The sequence below is a fragment of the Mchenga conophoros genome, linkage group LG2, assembly GCF_057382185.1.
Source record: "Mchenga conophoros isolate Kocher_MC1m ecotype Shallow Benthic linkage group LG2, M_conophoros_male_GT1.1, whole genome shotgun sequence".
Classification (NCBI taxonomy): Eukaryota; Metazoa; Chordata; class Actinopteri; order Cichliformes; family Cichlidae; genus Mchenga; species Mchenga conophoros.
In genome coordinates, this window is record NC_140527.1 from 29,208,806 (window position 1) to 29,231,553 (window position 22,748).

A 22,748-nucleotide genomic window follows, 5' to 3' on the forward strand; every position below is an offset into this window, starting at 1 on the left:
GTAACGCAAAATGTAATTTTAAGTTTCATTTGAGGGTGAAATCTTGTAGGACATTTAGATTCTCAAGGCATTTAAGGTGCTTATTATAAACCAGAGCTAACTTTAATGGAGGCACAAAGCTTGAGCTGTGGAGCAAACATAATCACAGATAAACATCAACTGCAAACAGACACCAGACCAAGCATGGTTTAGTTTTATTAAAGGCTTTAAAGGAACATGTCACAAATTTTGCAGTTACAGCCAAGAAGACTGAATGTGTTCCACCCATTTAACGGCACACTGCGATGCATGTGCAAGCAAAAATAAAATAAAATAAAAATGCAAAACTGGAGCAGACAGTCCAGTCACACCATTTAAAAAAAAAAAAAGAAAAAAAAAAAAAAAGAAAACCCTAAAAAGTAATAGCAGATCTGATGACACCTAGACGATTGTCGTTGAAAGCACATATTCAGCACAGTCATCATTTAAAAAAAACAAAAACGTGTTTACCATGAGTGGCTGATTTGACATCGCATCTCAAGCTCGCTGGAATAAATTATCTGAGGAATGGGTTGCAGTGAAAGGAAGTTTATTGATGACAAATGAAGTGGGAGAATCAAAGTCAGACTGTTATAGAGAGGGAAAGGTGCTTCTTTAGAGAAAACACTGACATCAATTAATAAAAAGAAACCGATTTAGACCATTTACTAAAAAAAAAAAAAAAAGCTTATTGTGTAATAGTCCCTCCCTCCCTCTCCCCTCCCCATACCCCCTCCCGCAAAATGGCTCTTGAATCACAGAACAAAAAATGAAGCCAAAAAAGGTGACAATCCCACAAAACGATTCAACAACACGTTTCAAGTCAAAGGAACCTGAATTGTTATGACAACCAGTGAATTGTATGGCACAAGTTTCCCTCTTTACTTTATATCAAGACAGAAGACCTCCTTTCATTATCGTCCTTCCACAAAATGTAACAAAGCATCCTCACCACAAAGTCTGTGTTGCAGTCTTCACAAGGTGGATACTCTAATGCCCCTTTAAGAACACCTGTCGTAGCATGCCGTTGGACTTCCTAACCAATAAAGGAACATTACAATAAAAATTATACATCTGTCAGCACAGAAATCTCCATAAATATATATCAGACAACTGAACATCAGTCAGAGAAAACTTCCTGTAGAGCAGAAAGATGAGGGGTAAATGTCACCTGTACACAATCTACACCTGGCCTGGCTCCACATGCAGCGACCAATTACTGTAGTTTTCTTGTGTAGTTGATGGCACAACACATTTAAAAGAAGTAAACACTTTTAAAACAAGTTGATCATCCCCACACGACACCTTCCCCAAAATGAAAAAGAATAAATAAAAATAAAAAATAGAGATGAACCATAAACAGGTTTCTCCGATCGACAGCGTGTAGCACAATACAGAGACGATATGAACAAATGCGTGATCGCACACAGTCAGAGGATATTTCGCAAAATGCTCAAGGCATGTTGTCTTCCATCTTCTCTGAAAACACACAGATGCCATTTCTTCAGTAAACCTATAAAACTTGACAGTTGAAATGGGCTAGCCAGCGCCCGTCACATTATTTTCGTGTTTCATTACAGTACATTACAAGTAAAGGAAAAAAAGAAGAACGTCAAATTTAAATACCTAGACAAGGCTTTGTAGCAAAGGGGAAGAGGGAAGAGAGAAGGAGGTGGGAGGAGCAAATACAAAAAAACCCCACAAACAGCATTAATAGGAATTCTTGTTTTAGAAAGTGGTTTTCCCTGTAACTGTACTCTCTAAAGTAGTAAACATCTTCACAGAGTAAACACACATTACACATGGAGAAGCATTGTCGCTCTCCAATATACTGTACCTCATCACCAACCTCCTGCAAACTGCAAAGGGATTTTGCTTCATAGCTTAATATAGTCACTTCACTTTTTTAAAAAAATTTTTTTTGTTTTTTTACACACTCCATGATGAATCCTGTTCATCGTGTTTCTCCCTTTTTTTCTTCATAGAAAAACATCAAAGTACCAGTTAGGTTCCTTCACAGTTCAGTTTAGTGCAAAGAGTCCACACGCTCCCTTGTTGGTGGCAGGTGAGCTGCCTTCGCTGCCTCATGTCTTTGCCAGGACGTTGGACCTGAAGGGAGCAAAGAGGTGAAAGGTTAATTAAGTAAAGCAGGTCTATTTAGACTTAAGCAGTTCCCATTTAATGTGTTCTCACCTGAGTGCTTTCCATCTGTCCTTCTCTACCTGATTCTCTGGACTCTCACTCTCATAGGAAGCAAGATAGAGCCCTAGGAATAATGAGAACAGATACATTTAAAAAAAAAAAAAAGACAGTGTGTGTCTTCAGGAATTTCAGAAAAGTCCAAAAGAGCTAAAACAATCTGTCTAAATTGATAAATTAGATGGCAGTTATTTGCAAACCTTTGCTTCCAACTAGGTAATCTATAGAACTGCCTTGCAATCAAAAGTGGCCTTCCAGAGATTGAAGGTGTTGTACGCTCAACCTCTGGGCAACCAGTTGGTCGCTGCAATTACTTGCAATCAATTTCCATCTGCAACAGTCACATGGAGGTTGCCGTCTTATTTTTAAATGGAGTTTGGCTGAGACATTAAAGAGTCTGCAGCTGTGAAGATGTTGGACACCGATGCTTTGAGCTAAACGGTAATGTCACCGTTGTAACGCTTGCCGATTACTATTAAAACAAATTACAGCCGAGGGTGATGAGAATGTTATTAGTTTTTAGTAATTAGGAAAAATGAATAATTTGACCCGACAGTGGCACTAAATGGAAAGTAAGCGGATTAGTCAAGTTATTCAAATTTGGCCTGAGGACAACTTGAAAATACAAGGCAACAAAGACTGTAAGATGTTCAGATCTTTCTGGAACAAAACAGTAGAGGCATCAAGCGAACTGGACTGTAAATGAAAACTATGTGACAGGTTCTCACCGTCCTCGCTGAAGATGGGAGCAGTGTGGAGGTAGTGTAGGATGGCCCTATCCTCCTCAAATGGACACTCTACTTGTTTCCATGTCATGAACTCGCCAACTTGCCTCGCCAACTCGACAAATTTCTAAATAAATAAATAAGCGAGTAACCATTTAATGGTTTAGGATGAGGTTAACGATGGAGGAGAGGCAGGGTTAGGAAACAGCCTCACCTCAAAGTTGACGTGGCCGTTGGGCAGCCGATTGGCACATCCTTCATTCAGGAAATAAATGTCCTTTATCAGCAGACTGAAGAAAGGAATCACAATCTGAGGAGAGAAAATGGGCAGGAAGGCAAAGTAAATAGTAAATACTGAACTGCAGCCAGCAGGTTTTTGGAGGAAATCAGTCAATGTGTTGCTGAGCCCCACCCTTTCTCTGTTACTGTTGGCAGTCTGAGAGCGGTGGGCGGCCCCCCTCAGGGCAGTCCTGTAGTTGTAAAAGTTTCCAGTCGGATCCATCTGATGCTGTCAAGAGTAAATGGCAACAAGCAAAAACGCCGTCAGCATCTAATTTTTACTGTCTTTTACTTCTTAGACAGTGAATAGCTGTGTTTACCTCAAGAATGAAGAACTTGGCAGTCTTAGCTTTGCTCCAAGTCTTCTTCAGCCGGGACACAGGACTCATGTTCATCCCAGCTGAGAAAGAAAATGTATATATATATATTTTTAACTATGAACACAAGATGGGAATCAATGCTCAGGGATTGTAAAATGAACAACTCACAAATAATTGCCATGAGGGAGTTGAAGTTTCCAATGTTGAAACACTCCCTGGCCACATCAATGAAGAACTCGATCACCTGGGCCCTCTGTTTCTTCTTCGCTGGCTGCAGCAGTGAGACAAAACACAAAACAAAACCCCCCCCCCCAAATTTTTTTTTAAAAATTCTGACTTAATTTTTCATAGAGAATTTATCTCTACATATACAGATACAGGCAGAAATTTTGTCTGTGCAAGTGCAGTAACACAAAATGTCCATTAAGGGGCAGTAATGCCCTGTAAAAACTAAACCTTTATCTCCTGTCCACTTACTTAGGGGAATAAATTACTACTATGGTAGAATTCAGTTGAAAGTACTATTAAATAAAGAGAATCTATAAACTAAAAACATGCATATATGCTACAATGGTCACCCAGATATGTCCTGTAGTTACTGACATTTCCAGGTTTTCCCCATTCAGTCTGAAGTAGATCCCTGAGAGGTGTTTATAATCTTGTTCTGTTCCCAGTGTGCTTCCTAGTCTTTCTAATGTTTTGGAGGCTTCAATATGGCTGAAACTGAGTTGTGTTTTCCACTCACCATGCAGATCTCTGTCGCAACCAGGTAGCAAAGTCTGTTGAACCACCTCACGTAGGCTTCCAGGTTGGAGGTTTTTTTCTTCTGGTCACTGAAGCACGGCTGCTTAATAAGATGCGCGCGCGCACACACATACACACATACACACCACAAGTGAGTGCTACAATCGGGAATTCCACTATTAATTAGCTTCCCGTCTACAAGCTTGACCCCCTGTGTGAGCGCAAATAACAAAGACGGTGATCTTGGAGCAGAAATAACAGAACCAATTTAGAGCACAAAAAAAAGGAGAGAAAGGAGAAACTGAGTGAAGACAGGTTAAAGTGATGATAACTGAAAATGAAAGGAAATCAGTGAATGAGTGACAGCGATGGAACGGAGAGTGGAAGCATTCAGCGGTCATACATAGAGGGCACAGAAAGCACACTGTGTGTGCTTGCTGTAGTTTGCCATTTGTGACATTTACGCTCACTGACATTTGTTTGGATACGTACAAAATAACAATTTTAACCATAATGCAAAAATAAACAAATGCTGTGGTCTGACAGTAGACTGTAAGATCATAAAAATGGATCTAGTCTTTGGTTCTAAATGTGAAGCTAATGATAATAATAGTAACAGTGACATTTTTTTAATAACAGCTTGTTTTTAAATAATCTGTGTTGCAGTCTTTACAAACTTCATCAGGAATTTGCGGCGATGTGTCAACCAAAGAAAATCAAAGGCATTTGACCACTTTGCAGCCAAAGCAAAGTGAGCAGGTCCTACTGTAAACAAACATTATTCAACTTTGGGGCAAGTGATTGAAGGGACTACCAGTGAGGAATATAACAGAGTAGTAAATACATAGAACGTTACCTAGGCAACCAATGCCCACTAGTGACCAGCTGTTATCTCCAAAGAAATATGAGACGAGTGATTTGCTTCCTGTTTGGATGCACCTTTATTGTTACCATAGTGGAACATGGCTTTGTACCATTTTGAAGAGAGCAAGATGGTGATGGTCAAATGCGGGACTCAAGTCCACAAATGAACGGATGCCATCTTCTATTTACAGTCTACAGCATTGACCTAAGTACAGACTCTGGCAAGCTTAGTGCAAAATTAGTTTTCTGATTAAATAGGACAGTGTATTAAAAAAAAGTTCACCTGTGTTCCATCTAGAGGGTCTTTCTGAACAAAAGCTTGGACAAACTCCTCCGGTCCGATACGACTCAAATGTTCCTGGAAAATACAAACACACAGTCATGAATCACTCATCCCTGCAGGACAATACATTCACTCTCATTCTTTTCCTAGACACGCCCCAACCATAACAATTACTAACCATAACAAATCTGACCTGAACTTTAAAACAACCTCAACATCGTACCAAGTCTTTCCTTGACAGCGGCAACATATTTATGTTCCCACGACATGAGCATTACAAGTCCACTCGCATACACCGACGGGGGTAGCCCCATTAATAATTCTTTCATTTCAGTAATGGAAGGCAATCAATATGGACGAGTAATGACTGACTGAGGTGACTCACTGGAATCAGATTTCCTCACAGTGACACTTGAGACAATATTCACCTCTATTAAAAGACAGCTGTGCAGTCACATACATGGGCAAATCAAAATGAGTCATTAGCACCATCTCAACTGGTGACGCAACCCAAAACCAAAGCAGCGCTGCACACAAGTGTGCACAGAGTGGCATAAAGCACAGCTGTGTAGTTCTTTAAATAAGTATCAACATGTTGCTAAAACATACAATAATATCCAGGCTGTGTGGTTGCTGCATGCCTCTCTATCTGCCCATCTCTGTTTCCTTTTGTATGCGTGCGTGTGAACGCATGTGAAGCTGTCAGGTCACATATATCCACTGCAGTTTTCCTCCCTTTTGTTTGAGGCCCCGGGCGCATCACTGACTTCAGGGGTGATGTCACCGCTCAGACAAGGGTACAAGCTTACTCAGACACTCTCACATGCACAGACAGAAACACAACCACCCCGAGATACACGTGTCCACATGAAGACACACATGAGCAGACTGAAGGCACCGAGCATGCAATGTGAGGGACAGTGTACGGATCCTTTGTTCATGTGGGTTTCATCTCCTCATTCCCTTTGTTCTGCTGTCTGTGAAGGAAGTTAGCGCTGTAATAGCTGACAAGTAAGGTCAGGTTATCAAACACATGGCGTCAAAATCCAGCGAGTTATTTTGATGATATATGTTCATCATCAATTCGTTCACTGCATTTCCATTGTTCTGTTAAAATCTTTATCACCCTCCAGTTCCCTCTCTCTTGATGTGATTTAATGTTTATGACCTTGACATGGGTGGACTCAATCTCCACCCATGCTTCACCATCCTCCGCCTTCATCTCTCCGCTGACATCCTTTCTACTTCTCCTCGTCCGCCCTCGTTATCATCTCTTACCCCTGACCTCTTTCTAACCCGCATCCCGCTCTCTCTTCCCCTCCCCCCCTCCTCTTCCTTACCAGCTCCACGTGGGTGAGCTGTTGTGCCAGCGTGTAGGGGTCGTTGCAGATGGAGAGTATGTCCTTCTGGATGGGCGGAGGCTTGGTCTTGAAGGCCACCAGCTTGTCAGAGGAGGCGTTGAGGGAGACCTTGACAATGCTCTCTTCCCCCTGGCTCATCAGGGACAGCCTCTGGCTAAGTTTCTGCAGCACCTGGTTCAGGGTTTTCCAGTATGCCTTGAGAGAAGAGGAAAGCGACATGTTAAACATGTTATTGTGAGTTTCAGCAGTGCAAGCAGAGGTGTGCTGTGTGCCCTGCCTGGGAATGTTTGTTTTGGTGTTCCTCGCTCGACACGAGGGCTTCAAAGAGGACGTGAGGTCAGTCTGTTTCACAAGTGACCCAGAGCCACACCTCCCACATGTATGCACACACACCCGTAGTGCAGACAGCCAGCTTTAAATAGCAGCACATTCATCACCACCTGTCTTTCCTGCTTCCTTTCTATCCTCCCTACATTTCTCACTATGGTTCCACTCCCATACCTTTTCTTCGGCTCTCTGCGCCCTTGCATCCCAACCCTCTCCCCTTTTTCTCCATCCGTGTCCTTCCCTCTATTTTCCCCTCAAGACTGCAGATAGAGCCACTCCTCTAATATCCTTCCTTCCTCCCTCATGTAATGTAAGATTGTATAACAGTTAGGCTGTATGTGTTCACCCTACACTGACTCCCTCATCAACAGCCGCAGTGACAATAATTAAATCTAGCTCCCCATCAGACTATTTTTCACTGCAGATGCTTTTTATCCAGTGTTTTCTGTCCAGTTTTATTGGTTAATCTATCCTGTTTGAAAATTTACAGCCTTTCAAAACTGGAAAAAAAAATCTTAGGACATATTAAGTGAAGATGATTGGACTTGTTGGACATAATACCTCATCACATGGAGCTATCCTGTGGATGATGTCTTTGAGGTGTCCGACCATCTTTTCATCCCTGAAATCGGACGGGAATGTCTCTGTCCATTCTGTCAGCAGCTGCAGGATCTTGGGGCCAAACTTGCGAACTTTTGCCTGTTTTTAACGACGTGAGAAAGATTTACAACTGGCTTTATAACATAGCAAACAAAAATACCTGCATAGAGTGAAGGGAAAAACAGCGGTTATTAAGATGCTTACATGCAGCAGATAAGTACGCCTGAATGCTTTTCATACGCCGGAATATGTATTTATGTGTGGTGCAGTGCTGACCGTATCGAGTGGGCTCTGATCCAGCTGCTGCTGTTTGATGCACATCTCACACACCCTGGCCAGCAGCTCCGGAGGAGGAATGAACAGACGAGCGCTCAGCAAGAAGGTAAACACATAGGCTTTCTGTCAAAGGACGTAAAAAGACATTCGCTAAGACACTCTCGCCACATCAATAAACACCACTGCAGCTTACTGTCATTAAAAGAAGCAGAGGAGCACTTGAAACATAGACATGTGGTTAATAATCTAATCGGCAGCACTATAAAGTGAAATGGACTCTGAGGCTAATGGGAACATGATGAGCAGCAGTGACTGTAGCACATTTCATTTTACCTCGGGGTAGTAATCGGCAGTGGGCACCAGGTTCTGGATCAGGGTGTCCAGGGAGGCAGAAGTGATGGGCGGCCCATCGGAGAGGCAAGCCCCAGGCCCCGGCCCCGGCCCCGGGCCTTCCTGTGGGGCCTCCTCCTCCCCAGGCTCAGCACAGGCCAGATGAGGGCTGAAGCCACTGGGAGTGGTAAACATGGTGCCTGAGCACGCAGTCTGGGGCATTCCTGACTAGAATATAAACACAAACACACCAAATGAATGAAGTAGAGAGATGAAATTGGGATTTAGAAAAGTCATTCGTTTCATTTTCATAAAGGTCTCTGGTACAGCCATGTAAACAAGACAGTTTGTTTGTGTAATTCAAGGTTTGCACCATTTAATCTCATGTGTACATTCAAGGACACAGAAACACAAGCCCCGCCCTCTTATTTTCCAGTCCATCTCCAGGTCATCGCCTCTTCAGCGCTAGGTAACCAGTACAGCCGGTTTCTGCTGGTGCATCAGGCAGAAATGTTGCCACAAAAAACAGATTAAAATCTGTCTATACTGTGAAACGCTGAGAGATTCACCTGGCCCTGCGAAGCTTAATCATCATTACATAAACCAGTTTGCTTGTTTCCACTCACTCCAGTTGACCTGCTGGACCCAAACATTTTCTCTGTCTCTTTTAGATCCTCTGTCCATCCTCGTGATGTATCGCTTTCACTCTTATTTTCCAGTGCAAAGACTCTTATTTCCCCTCACTTGATGAGCGCCTGTCAATGGCAGATGATACAGAATACCTCTCCTAAACAACAAGCCCCGCCTACCACGCTGACAAGCCAGAGGTGAGAATGAAAACAGGTCACACAGTCACTGTGGAGGCTGATCATGTTGTCTCCACCACTGAAATGAATCCCTTTGCCTTTGTAAGGCTCTGGCTTACACATTTTAAAAATTCAACAGGCTCTTCCCCTCAGTGGACCAACACTGCAGCTCTAGTGGAAAGGAACGCTTAATGTGGTGTAAGCTAGAGCAGTGATACCATAATGTCACTCGCAGTACAAAAGAGCTCGTCTTCATCACCCAGCTTAAAAAAAGGCAGCCGTTAATAGTTAATTACATTTTATAGTTTCATCCAACTCTTCTGTGGGAGTAGCTCCTGTGCTCTCTGACAGCGACTAAAATGACCCGTAGCACCACATCCAACTCGAATACCTGCAGTCTCAAAGTTGCTTTGGTTTTACAAAAGATCTCTGCCTGCAGGACTCACAATAAAAGCAAAAAACCTGCACGCTGACACTGAAACCTCAAGCACAACAACATACCATACCAAACACTCTTCCTGTTGTCTATTGTCAGCTTGGCCTAAATATGCACCTGAACACATAGTAAAGTGTGTATGTATATGTGCGTACACATACATACACACACACACACAACAGTACTAACATAAAAGAAGTCCTTCGTAAACTGAATGAAAGACGGCATGTTCGTCCATATTAGTGATCGTCCTAAGACAGTGAAGGAAATGTCTTCGGCCATACTTTCATCCTCTGCTGACCTCTACAAGCCGCCCCGATAAATGAGTATCGTGGGTCCCCCTGGGTTGAAAGGCCAAACGCACGGTGCCATGCACAAATGCACAAATGTTTCAAGTTCCCTGTGTGAGTGGATCGGCTTTCCTTTGTCCTCCTTGTTCCCCTACATTTGGGCACTTACTTATGCACTTGTGCACACCTAGGCACAAACACACACAGACAGGCTCACAAAAGGCTGGGGGATGGGGAGTTCTGAGAAGCGTTTTACACCCAAAGCCACATTTCTTTTAATATATGTTGTGGTTAGAAAAGGCCGACATCTCGTCTGCGTATCAGTGGAGTGATCTTGGCTCTATGTGCAATCGGGGGTGTGTGTAACCAACCAAAACACTGTCCATCTGATTCAGACAAATCAGCCTAAATACTAAAGCTCTATAAATAACAGTGGGTGAAAAAACAGAGTTTAAAATTGTAGAGTTAGAGATTAAAGAGGATGAATGAATATTGTTTAAAAATGCTAAAAAAAAATTGCCTTAAATTACATTTGACTTGTTTTTCACTCATAAAAGTTACTGGCTCTGTCTAGAAAAGACCGGGATGTCCTTGCAGTGACATCCCGCAGATTGGATTATAACATTGAGCCACAGAGAACAGGATAAAGGACTAAAGTACACGAGTGAAGCTTTATGGTTACTAAAGAAAACTTCCTTTATGTTAAGACTGACAGGAGGACAATATCTGCTTAGTTCAAGGTGACTAAATCTCACACAACTCTCTATGTCTCTGTGTTTGTATTTCTACATGTATAGCAGTGTCTGCGAGTTCTATACTACGTGCTCACACTGTCAATGATTCCCCATATCGCATGTGATAATCTCCCATCTCCGTATTTCTCCCCACTGCTTCCTCCTCAGCCTCCCGCTCCTCCCTCCAGCACTTCTCAGGCTCTGAGTCATTATTTCATCACAGCTCCTCATGTCTGTCAGTCGATACCTCACAGTTTCAGTCAGTCAGGTGGCTCATCTGCCAATGTGCACATTTTTTAAATGGACAAGCCGAAAGCAAAGTCTTTTCTGCGACAGTGAAAGTAACCCAAAAGGACTTTAGGGTTGAGGTAGTGATGTGTGAGTTCAAAGTAGTAGTGAAACCTGCAGGGGTGCAACTTTAAGTACTGACATAAAAGTGAAAGACAGACTATGTAACTTTTATGGCCAATTTAACTAAAAGAGACAACCGAGGAAAAGTAGGGCTTGCAGTGAAACAGCAGCAAGAGCAGAGACTGACTCAATAACGTCAGTAAGAGCAACAAATAATGAGGTTCGCTTTACATTAGCCAACAACCGGCACCGTCAGCTGTTTGTCACCTCATGCCATCCCAGTTAAACTTCCTCTAAAATGCCTTCCTGCTTGGAAACTCCAAGGGAAGACCACCTTACCTAACACAAAGTCTTATGACTAACAAACTGAAATACTTCCTTTAAAATGTCACTTCCCCCCCCAAAGCCATATTGCTTACACCGCTTTTTCTACAGTGTGAAGAAGTCATCCACAGCTGTACTCTGTGTATAACTTGTTTTCACAGCTCCTGCTACACTCAACCCCCTCTGCGCCTGTCACACTTTGTCAGCGCTGCATGAAAAAACACAATGAGAAACATGTAGCTAAGAACAGGTGAGTGTAGTGATGTGTGCTTTAATCCCCCCCCCCTTGAGATCTACGGTAGCCTTGCACTCAGTCTAGACAGCTGGGGGGTGTCATTGTTCTGTGCCCTTGCAGCCTGTGTGCATGTAGTTGTGTGATTTGGTTAGGCTGCTATCGTTGTCATCAGGAGATCTGCCTCCTTTGTTCCATTATGATTAACAGAGTGGCACGGTCTGCGGCCACACAATCTTCGACAACACCTCGGCTGTCAAGCAGCGCATGTGTTGATGAATCAAACGCATTCCTCACATAACCAGCCAGTTTAGCTGTCAAACTGCTTCTTTGTTGTTAATCCGCTGCCTTCCTACAACACTCTGTAAAACCCGTTTCACTAAAAACAAACAAAAAAAGAAGAGAACAGTCACACCTACTGTTCTTGTGTCTTCCTGCTTAGGTGAGTGGTGACAAAACTGTGCAAATATGTTCTTTCACAGAGGGGTTGATGGACGAGCAGCATCAGAGACCGGCCTACGTTCAGACTGAGGAGGGTTCTTCAAGAGAAAAAACAAGAGAAAAATCTGTGCCATCAGTGGGTCAAGGGTCAAATGAGAAGCGGTGGGGTTATTTGATGGGGCAGAAGCAGCTTTGAGGTCCCTCTGCTTACTTATATTAGGGCAAACACTACCTCTGCTGCTTATGATTATTAGTCATCACCCAAGCAAGACAAGGAACTTGTCTATAGGTCAACACCCACACGCATATTAAAATAAACAGTCTGGATCTTTTGACACTTAAATAAAAGCGGGATGCTCAACTATACAAACACATCGACGTCTGAGCAAAAATTTATCTTTTCCTTTCAACACAGAAACAAATCTTAACACTTTTCAATATTTTCCTCTGACGTTAGCTAACTGATTGTACAAAGTCCTAAGCAACATTTTTATCTCAGCCTAACAATATTCTTCCAGACACTTGAATATGTTCCAGGTAAGTGTTTTCAAAGCTGATTTCATGTCCTTGACCAGTGGCGATTCTACAGGCTGTTGTGGCCCAAGGCTAAAATTCACAGGGGGCCCCCCCTCACGATTATGTGATAATTTTAAATATGTCCAGAGCGCAACACGCTAAGCAAACAAAAGAAATAACTTGATGCTAGTGTCTCTCCTCTAAATCTGAGGCTAGATTAACATTATTCCTTCTGTACCATTACATTTAAACATTTTCACTCCAAAAAGGAGAGCTTTTCTTCATTTTCACTGATTATCTTTCATCGTTACCAATAGGCTTGCTTAAACAGTATAATTCATGCCAGATACAAGTGAGTGGAGTCAGGTGAGGACCTATTATGGCATTGCTGTAGTTTAAAGTGTTTTGGCTCTCTAGGGCATCCCACTGGCTTGGAGGGCAGAGCAGTTGTCTGGTGGCAAGTTGTGCCTCTATCTGCTACGGCAAATACAAAAATGTCATTATGTTTAGCATATTTTTAGTAAAACCAACCCTTCACCATGTGATCCAGCCGCCAAACCCTTTTTTGCAGTTTTACACTGATACATATTATTCTTAAGCCGTTGAACTGTTTGCACACGCAGCCTTTGCAAAAGAATTCTAAGAAACTTTCCCACGCTTTATTTTCAACTTTTTATTCTATCCTTTTACTACTTGGTACTAGTTTCAAAGTTGAATTTAAGTGGTTTGCACCTCATTGCATTTTATTTTTAGTTACATTTCATGCAGCATTCAAATTGCAGTTAAGCACATCTTTGATTTTTGGGCCCCTTATATCTATAACACACTGCACCGATACTGAGAAATGCGACGAAGAAAGACGGAAATGATTACATGATATAAAGCTATTCTTAGACAAGCGGCACATCATCTGAAAGCAAGCACATCAAGTATCCGGCATGGGTGCTACAGCAACGTTTTGTTTTGCTTCTGTCATTGCTTCGTGGTTTCAGAGATCACAGCTGAAGGAAAGTCGAATGAATATATAACAAAAAGTGCTTCCCCTTTTTCGCTCAAGATGCTGATACCAATCCAAATGAAGTTTGCAAACAGTCTTGGCTCTATCAGTGCCAATCTCATCCTCTGCAGGCTTCCTCCTCACCAACTAATTTCGGACCCACATGTTAACTCCTTTAACACAGAAAGCTTCAACACTTCATCTATTTTGGGATAGTGCTCTAAAAAAGCAGATACTTGCGTATTTTTGGGACTGACACTGTTTTGTGCTCCTCCGAGTATTAAAGCTCTGGCCTGAATTTTCTACCAAATTCTTTGAAAGCTGAAATGATGAGTATTCTCAGGATGGCACAGGCTTAAAAGTGAGTAAACACCTCTTTGTCATGCAGCCTCTCACTTCCCTTCCCCTTGCACATGTCCCCTATTTTACTCCCCTCCTCCTTTATCTCCCGCTCCACGCCCCAGATTCTAATGCTCCCAGTCGGGACGCCTGTACAGATGGCCCTGCAGCAGCCTGCTCTCCCAGTGGGAGCTCCTGGCATGGGAGGCTTTTTTGGCCCGCTGCCTCTGCCATCATCCCCAGTCGCTACAGGAGTCCAAGAATAAGTGTACTGGCGTCCAGGCCGAATGTCGAGGTACACAGACTGAGCCAAACTGGCTACTGAGCTGCACAGCAACCTCCTGGCACAGCTGACAATAGAGAGACCGCAAAATACCACACATGTCACTACACACGCTGCAACAAAACCAGACCAGCGCACTATTGTTGGGTAATGGTGGGTGTGCATATTTGAGGAGCTGAACACAATCGAGTACATTGTATCTTAAGAAAACATATCCATGCACACTTGCACCCACGTAGCGGCCAAGCTCAGGATCGAGTTACAGTGAAGGCATTCAGGTTATACACCCATTCATCTGTCTTTTTTTTCCTTTGATAAAAGCCTGACTGGAATTGAAAAAAAATAAAAAATAAAAAATCACAGTCAGGGCTCAACAGGAACACACTCCCCAAAGCCCTTTCAGTGGAATTCCCCTTAAGTGTCTAAGTGGAGTGACACTAATATTCTGGCACCTGTTCCACACCCACCATCAGTCCCACTGACGCTTACTGGGAAATCTCTTTAATGAAAACAGCTTGTGCGTGTGTTCTCATCCTCATTCCTGAGCGAGTTCGGACACAGCTGCTTCCACGCAAGTGTTGGAGTTTCTGTTTGCGTACGTGCTCACAAGAGTCCGAGACAGTCAACGTCCATCCAAGTCCAAGTGAAGTCATTCACTCCCTATGAAAACAACGATCCGTCTTACTGTCCTCCAAGAAGTGCTGCTAAACCTATAGCACGAGAAGAACTGCAGACAACTGATCTCTAAAGTCAAACTGTCACCTTTGTAAAATTTACATTTAGATGGAATCGAGTTCATCACTGCAAAAAAAACATTAACTGTGAGGGGTGAAAAAAAAACCCCAAAACCCTCCAAATTTAAAGGTTGAGCACCATTATCACAGACTCCACTTTCAAACCACTTCACGCGTGCACGAAACGCACTTCTGGATCCATCTCCCTGGTTTGTTGAAGATAAAAATAGTGTATTAAAATAAGCTAAATGTCTCTGACATGATGGGCCCGGTCAATCTATCATATTATGTAGAGATAATTGGAGTTGAGCACAGATTGGCTCTTAGTGAGCACATAGCACATGGCTGAGTTGTGAGTGCCCTAAATCTGTCACTCACAACGGTCACAATGCCTTAAAAAACAGCCGTTAGTCATAATATGTCAATTTGCAGCCACCATTCATGCAATGTACTTTTGCGGAGAATCAGACAAGAGTGATTTTGTCTCTGTCCTACACAGGCACAATTTCGCCTCAAGTGCTACTTATGAGAAATTACCAGCTCACCAAGTAAATGGAAGGAAATAGCACAGAAAACCAGCGCAGGGCGATTGAAAGCATCCAGACAGAAAATCTGAATTAAACAATGCCAATGCGCAGCAACCTAAATAGGCCGCTAAGCACGTTTTAAAATTAGTCTGCCAGTGGAAACACTCACTCAGCATTGTATTACTCTCAATCAAACCTGCACAATAACCACCGTGAGGTAATGAGCGAAATAGTAACAGATGCAAATCTAATAAGCACACCTTGATAATTTCATCACGGCCGTCGCCTTTGCCGTTTAAGTACATCTATCAGCTCATTACAACCAGTACAGGCAGAGGCTGCACTGTGTATCACTGCTGATGTATGATCTCAAAGCGTACTAATTAGCATTTGGTGATTTCACGGGGGTGGTCTGTTCACCGCTCATGCTTCATGTATTTTGATATGGTTACACACGGGCAACACCAAAATACAAGACTCATTAATTCACAGTTAGTTTCATTTTTGCTATTTGCACCCAACATTTCATATCTCTGTATGTCATTTTGCATCTTAACGGACTCTCAGGCAGAACTGAATCACACACCGTGCACAAATAAATCACTTTGCAGTCACACCTTCTGCTTTCTCTTTTCATTGTTACGGGCGGTTCTACAAATTACACTATACAAACACTGGGGGCGGCTTTGGCTCAGTTTGTAGAGCAGGCTGTCCACTAATCACAGAGTGCTGGCAGCTCAATCCCTGGCCTCTCCATGTGTCAAAGTGTCCTTGGGCAAGACACTGAACCCCAAATGTTTCTCTATGGCAGGAAAACACCTTGCACAGCAGATTCAATTGTGTGCGAATCCATAACTGAAAAAAAGAAAGAAGAAAAAGAACAACACACACACACACACACACACACACAAACAAACACCGTAAAGCACTAAGTAGAATAGCTATAGGCCAAAAGATTCTATATCTACCACTGTATGCCAGCACAGCAGTCTGAGCTGGAAAGATTAGTGGAATTTCCCTCAGGCAACATATTTTGAACCGTTCATTAAAGCCACGGTTTCTAGCTTTTCTCTTTACTACCCTCTTCAGGTGCACTGTAGTGCTCAACTGTTATCAAAGCACAATGTACTTGGTAGGGCTGCGCCATATCATGTCGTCCAGGATAATAGCTGCATCTCATATTGTGATATCATTGCCATAGCAACGCTTTGCATTTATGTTCCCTTGTGCAAAACAATGAGAGACTCTCATGTCTGAGAGTGAGAGGCGCGTGTAAGCCAATTTAGTACCTACAAGCTACCTCAGCAACCCTCAAACACAGCACTTTTTAAAATATGCAAGAAAATCTTTACTGCTAAAGGATGAAACAACAAGAGTGTTTTATCGTTTGAGGCCCAAAAAAACCCCCCCAAAACAAAACAAAAACCCCACAACATCTAGTAAAACCAGACTGCAAAGCAAGAAATGCTAGAAGCTGTTCATGTAGAACTCAAACCCAAAGAAATGACTCCATCGAGCACCAAACTACAGGACTAATATTATCAGTACCAATACAGACATCGCAAATTTTCAACACATTTCAGTGACCATCAATTCACTCAATTACTCTCCACAATAAATAATTAACACAAAATAAGAAACATTTCAGCTTTTCGTGCATTTTGAAACTGTTTTTTTTTTTGGGTTGACATCATTGTTTAAATAATAATAATAATAATGCATACTTTGATCCCCGTGGGGAAATTACTGCCCGGGGAGCAGTGTGTAGGGACGGTACCTTGCTCAGGGGTATCGCAGGGTAGCCGTTCAGTGGATTCGAACCCCCGACCTTCCAATCATGGGGCGACCATGTTACCTACTGAGCTATCCCTGCCCCAAATGTGCTATAGGCTATAAAAAAACTGGCTATAAATAAACTGAAACCAGGTATCGATATTATTATATTATAGTATCGATCCTATACCAATACCAACATAGGTATCAATACTATCGACATTTGGGTCGATGTGCCCACCTTTACTCCATATAACAGGAAGAGTAAATGGTGAATGGAAAGTACTGAGCTGAAAAAGCTCAACCCAAGCTACGAGACTGCAGGTAGAAAATATTTATCAGTAGGTTTAGTTATTGTCAAACTGAAATGTTGAGCAGCTATTTTATACATTTACTGAAATTTTGAAATATTGCTGCAGTCTCTAATTTAGGATAGAGTTCATCAATGACAGTAGGTCACTGGAACAAAAGGATAGAAACTTATAGTTATAAATAGGGATGGGTACCGGGTTCTGTCATAAACGGTAGTAACCAGACCGAAAAGCAGCGCACATTTCGGTGCTTTGTTTTTCCTGAGCTGTGACACACTTTAGATTCTAGCCAATCATTTTACGTTTCCGAGGATAGTAGGCGGGTCCAGGTACGTACGTTCTTTTCGAGCAGAGCTACAGATTAAAAATGCCCAAGGCGAAGCGGTCAAAAGTCTGGCACTTCACAGCAAAATATGCAAACTTAGCCGCCTGCAACAAGTGCTTTAAGCTGATACTGTGATACTGTCAAAGGAGGAAACACCTTGAATCCGATGAAACACCTGGCGACGCATAGTGTTTTTTTATAAGCCGAGAAATGCGCCGTATTTGATAGCTTGCTGCGAGACCTCACACCGTGCACATCTACTGCGGGTGTGGTGCCTGTTATCGGACCCGGAGTTAGCAACATCCCCCAAAAACCCGAAGATTAGAGTCCTGGCCCCTAGCCCTGCCAGTGTAGCAGAAATGATGACGGATGATGATGATGGCAGCAGCAGCAGCCGTTCTTCTCTGCGTGAGTAGCTTAATGTTGTTCGTGTGTAATTTACGTTGAGTATGCTAACCACGTTATTACATTAATGCATGTAAGGTGAACTAGCAAACATCATCATAGCTACATGCGGCTGTCTTCTTGTTTGATGGCAGATACTCCCTTCACCCTGGCCAAAAAGCCTAAAACGACCAAAGAAAAAGTGGAAAATAGTTATACATGAGAGGTTTTTGGACAAAGTTTGTGTTTTTTCCATTGTTTAAGCACTGCTTCCAGCCAAGAGGGATGCCATATATTCCCCATAGCTGCAGAAAAGGCTAACATTGTTATCTTTTTACAAAAAACCAGCTGAACATGAGAGGTTTTTGGACCGATTTTGTGTTCTCCATTCTTTAAGCACCGGTTTGAGCACCGTTTAAGCACCGGCAGTTTCAAAAGTACCGGTTTGGCACCGGTATCGGATAAAACCTAAACGATACCCATCCCTAGTTATAAATGCTGCTGCCTTCAAGATGCAAGCATAAATAACACATATCAATATCAGACAGTACTTATAAGAACACACACACTCTTGATTTAATAGCAAAGCTTAATGTGAGCTTTATCTGAATTTTGCGACACACCTGCCACCTCTTAGGTGAGCAGAAGCTTGGCGGTCACCGCTTTTTGCCTTAGATCCTATATCTGATGGAGCAATCACCGTGCTCACTGTTTATCGAACAAAACAGGCATCTAATCATATCTCATTGCTTTTTTGACCCTGTCGAATCCTCTATGATTGACCATCAATACGGTCCTTATGACAGCATGAAGGCCATGTAGAGGCAGCTAATACAGCTCAGAGCGTTTCCATGGAGTCAAGGCTCCTGTTGGGAGGTAATTAGATGCCTGTTGTATCTCCACTGTGACACAACCCCCCTTCTCGCACCCCTTTATTCCATCGAAATCCCGTGTTTGTCCTCGCGCTCACTCTCTGGTGACAGAGCGGGCAGTTCTGAGTGACTCCACATGTGAACTCCATCTGCCACGAGCTGTCAACACGATCAGTCTCATCACCTCAGAGTCAGCGGCAGGGCTGCTGCGTCGCCAAAGGACATCCCAAGAGCTGTCAGGTACACAGGCCGTCATAATGTAATGTCCCTTTGTCAGTCGAGTACGTCCTGACTATGTAAGGTGTGGAAAAAACAAACATTCGAATTCTTGACACTACACCACTAGCAATGTGAAATGGGGGAGATTTGCAAACACTTAGCAAGAACATTGTGTGAGTGTTAGTCAAAGTAGCAGTGAAAATAACCGGCTGTGTTTCATCTTTCTACAGTGCCTGTTTTTTTGGACCATCATAACTCGTTTCATAATTTTTTGTATAATATGAACATAACAAACTTAGTAATACAATTAATTTAAATTCATCTTGGCTTAAGATGAAAAAAGGTTAAAGAAAAGATTTTAACTGATTGATCATCCAGCCATCCATGCAAGTGCTACAGGAGCACGCAGCCAATCCCACTGTAAATAACTCAGCACCCATTTAATAAAAAATGAATACATGAAGAAGTCTGAGTATTTTATTACTGCTTAAGTATTGGCAGTCAGATGGAGCAGGTTTCTGTTTGCATTGCTCCATCACAGGACAGTAGTGGAATTCCATCATACCAGTATAGTACAGCACTTCACACAGGCACACACACAAATCCCCTTCCCCCACACAAACACAGCCATAAACCTTGCGGTGGTGATAAAGCTGTCATTGCTACCAGACTAACAGCGACTGCGTTTACCTCCCCATTGACCTGCTACCAGAGAAACCCTGCTTTTCCCTTTGCTGTCTCTCTCTACACCTATACACAGACCTCACTGTCTGAGAATTTGTCTCTTTCAGTCTCACATTAGACCAAACGATGCCCTCATTAGCAGCACACCTGTTATCCTCTGCAGGCTCGGCCTGAATTGGAGGGAACACAAGCTTTAATCTATGTAACCGGTGACTTCTGCCAGACCCCTGCTCCAGTGACTTATATCTCTACATCTCCCCCATGTAATGCACAGCAAGGGCAAGCTCTCAGTTCAATTAAAATAAATAAATAAATAAATAAATAAAAACACATTCTGACTGAGGGCAGCAGGCCTATATATGGGCAAAGCAGAGACAAGGTCAGCTGCATTGGTAAACCCACAGAGGAGATGGAACAAAGAGCTGAGTGGAGGCCCTGATCACAGAGAGCAAAGGCAAAGGGTGTAAATGATGCTGCGGGACTAAAAATCATAATGCACCCTTTATCCAAAATGGATGACATGCTAGACGGCAGAGAAGCAATGAACTGAAGCACTGGTTCAGCAAACATGGCACACAAACGCAAACAGTGCCAGTGAGGGTGAAAGTGAGGAAAACACGCTTCAGTGGGACTGAGTGATAAACAGAGGAAGGGCAAAGCAGAGCATGTGACAAAAGAGAGGAGACAGAGTCTGCTGGTGCCTCCTGAAAGTCCACACAGAGAAGGTATGGTCACAAAATCTCCCCCCTCACCCCCTAGATTATGGTGTTTCCCTCCTACTGGGGGACTAGGAGATGCAGTCTGGCTGCTGAGACTTGGATGAGAGACACATCAAAGTGTGGTGCTGAATTGCAAAACTGGCTCACCCACCTGACTGGTTAGTCGACAGAACCGGTTTTACTCTCATCCCCTTTTGCATTGAGTTGCTGAGAGACCGACAACAAACCCTTCTGGTTTGTACTTGGTTAGCTGTGCGAGCTGCTGCATCATCCCTTGGGTGTCAAGTCTACTTACCACCTACTGGATGCTCATTTTCCTTTCCCCTTTCATTCCAAGGAGAACAGAGTAAATGTCAACAGTGCCGCCACCACCACACCCGTTTACTCCCTCTCCTACACCCCTCCCTCCAAGGCACTTTTTAAGGGTGTATTTTGTCTGAGAATAATCAGCAGCAAGTTTACACAGTTAATAACTGCATGTTAACTAAACCCAGTCCATCAGCACACCGTGACATTTTTCACTTATGAGCGGATGCTGTCTTTGTTTCCAATACCACATTATCACCTGCCCGCACGCATTCTCGCTCATGAACGTGTCAAAGACAGAAGACGCAGTGACAGCGCTCTATTAAAATAGAAAAAGATAGAGCCGGATCCTTTCACGCCTTTAAACAGACGAGCACGCCGCTGACTCACGGCACACATCTGCGATGTTTCCATCGTAGTAAAGTGATGCAAGCGACGCTGCCGTACCTCTACAGCGATAAGGGATCGTGATGTCATCGCTGCCTCTAGTTGAACTTCTTATCATGACGACACAGTGTCCTCGTAGGCAATCTGTCCGATTACAACGCGCGCGCGCGCACACACACATATATACACACACACACCTACCCGTACGCACACACGCTGGCGCGAGCGCAGGCTGTGGGCGTGAGCGCAATTTCAATATTTCAGAGTGATAATATTGTAATTGTTGCCACTCACCAGCACTACACTTTGATCCTCATCTTTGATCCGACTTGTATCCGATGTCAAATCGATATAAGCTCCGGTGCCGGTTATTCCCAAATTAATCAGGGTTTAGAAGCAGCTGGGCATCAGCTGGGAGAAGTGAAGCCGGACTCCAGAGGCACACCGCCTGGTTGCAGTTAAGTACAGTGTTTACAGTTGCTTGTTAAATGTCCCGCACAGGCTCGTACCGGTGTGCAGCGGACACAAACGCAAGGTTGGGCCGTTAAAAAGAGCGTCCCTGAAGGCGTGGCGACTGTCCTGTCCTGCGCCACGGAGACTCGGCGGACTGCACAGTTACATCCACACGTCCTCGGAGCGAGTGATCAGCCAGAGAGGAGAGTAACTCCTACTACTCACCGGTCAGGCAGCGTATAATAAGGCTTCCGTGTTCGACTCTTTCAAAATAAGATGATCCACGAGTACTGCGGGAATTCTCGAGAAGCCCGAATAATAAGAAGGGTTAAAAGCCACATGTTCATCGAGTACAATTGAAAAGTTAGTTAGCAATAATGATTCAGGGCGCGTTTAAAATGTCATTTAAGTCAAAGTTGAAAGTCAAACACAAAATAAAGGCTCTATGAGGATCCTGTATTTTGTGATGCTCTAGCCCCCCCCCCCCCCCCCCCCTAGCTTTGGCGCATATCAATCAATCAATCAATCAATAAAATAAACATTGAATCATATCTAAAAAAAGTCACTTTTGTAACAGCGTTGAACTTTATCTTGCCAGCGTTTCTCAACGTATTAAGCTTTTATTTTGAAAGCAGAAATAATTTCCGGTGGTTGTTTCTAGTAGGGACCTGGATACTGCCGTGGGCAAGCAGTGATATTCTCTCTCTGTCTTCTTGTCCATCCTCCGTCTCCACACACACACACACACACACACACACACACACACACACACACACACACACACACACACACAGAGGTCTTTTCGGTTTCTGCTACTCATTCTCATACCAAAGCACAATAAATCGCAGCAGTGTTTCACCTATTTAAACACAATGCGAAAACCCCCAGACTTTCCAATTAAATTAATTGGGACGTATTCAGCAGGGTTGTGAAAATAACAATGTTTTCCTCTGGAGCTTTGAGTCCATGGCTATATTAA

At 43.2% G+C, this 22,748-nt stretch overlaps 1 protein-coding gene across 3 annotated transcripts; it reads right to left on the minus strand.

The window, feature by feature from the left end:
- Window positions 1-746: 746 nt before the first annotated feature.
- Window positions 747-21,957, minus strand: LOC146582197 (ras-GEF domain-containing family member 1C-like). Of its 3 annotated transcripts, none has more exons than XM_085292791.1 (15): window positions 21,611-21,957; window positions 11,919-12,038; window positions 8,330-8,554; window positions 7,997-8,119; window positions 7,682-7,819; window positions 6,773-6,988; window positions 5,433-5,507; window positions 4,287-4,385; window positions 3,710-3,812; window positions 3,542-3,621; window positions 3,355-3,450; window positions 3,157-3,252; window positions 2,946-3,069; window positions 2,212-2,284; window positions 747-2,127 (listed from the first exon to the last, which is right to left on the minus strand). In XM_085292791.1, exons 3-15 carry the CDS (start codon window positions 8,546-8,548, stop codon window positions 2,103-2,105), a joined length of 1,467 nt encoding a protein of 488 aa, XP_085148917.1. In that variant the 5' UTR covers window positions 8,549-8,554; window positions 11,919-12,038; window positions 21,611-21,957; the 3' UTR covers window positions 747-2,102. The 3 variants fall into 3 exon arrangements, with proteins under 3 accessions (XP_085148917.1, XP_085148923.1, XP_085148913.1); XM_085292797.1 differs by having other exon boundaries at window positions 11,915-12,038; XM_085292787.1 differs by lacking the exon at window positions 11,919-12,038.
- Window positions 21,958-22,748: the final 791 nt, after the last annotated feature.

Coding starts and splice junctions, on each gene's coding strand:
- LOC146582197 (XM_085292787.1), bottom strand. CDS start 8,548: ATGCCCCAGACTGCGTGCTCAGGCACCATGTTTACCACTCCCAGTGGC. Junction 6,989..7,681: donor GGATAGCTCCATGTGATGAG/GTATTATGTCCA, acceptor TCTTCTCTCAAG/GCATACTGGAAAACCCTGAA. Junction 3,622..3,709: donor CTCCCTCATGGCAATTATTT/GTGAGTTGTTCA, acceptor TTTCTTTCTCAG/CTGGGATGAACATGAGTCCT.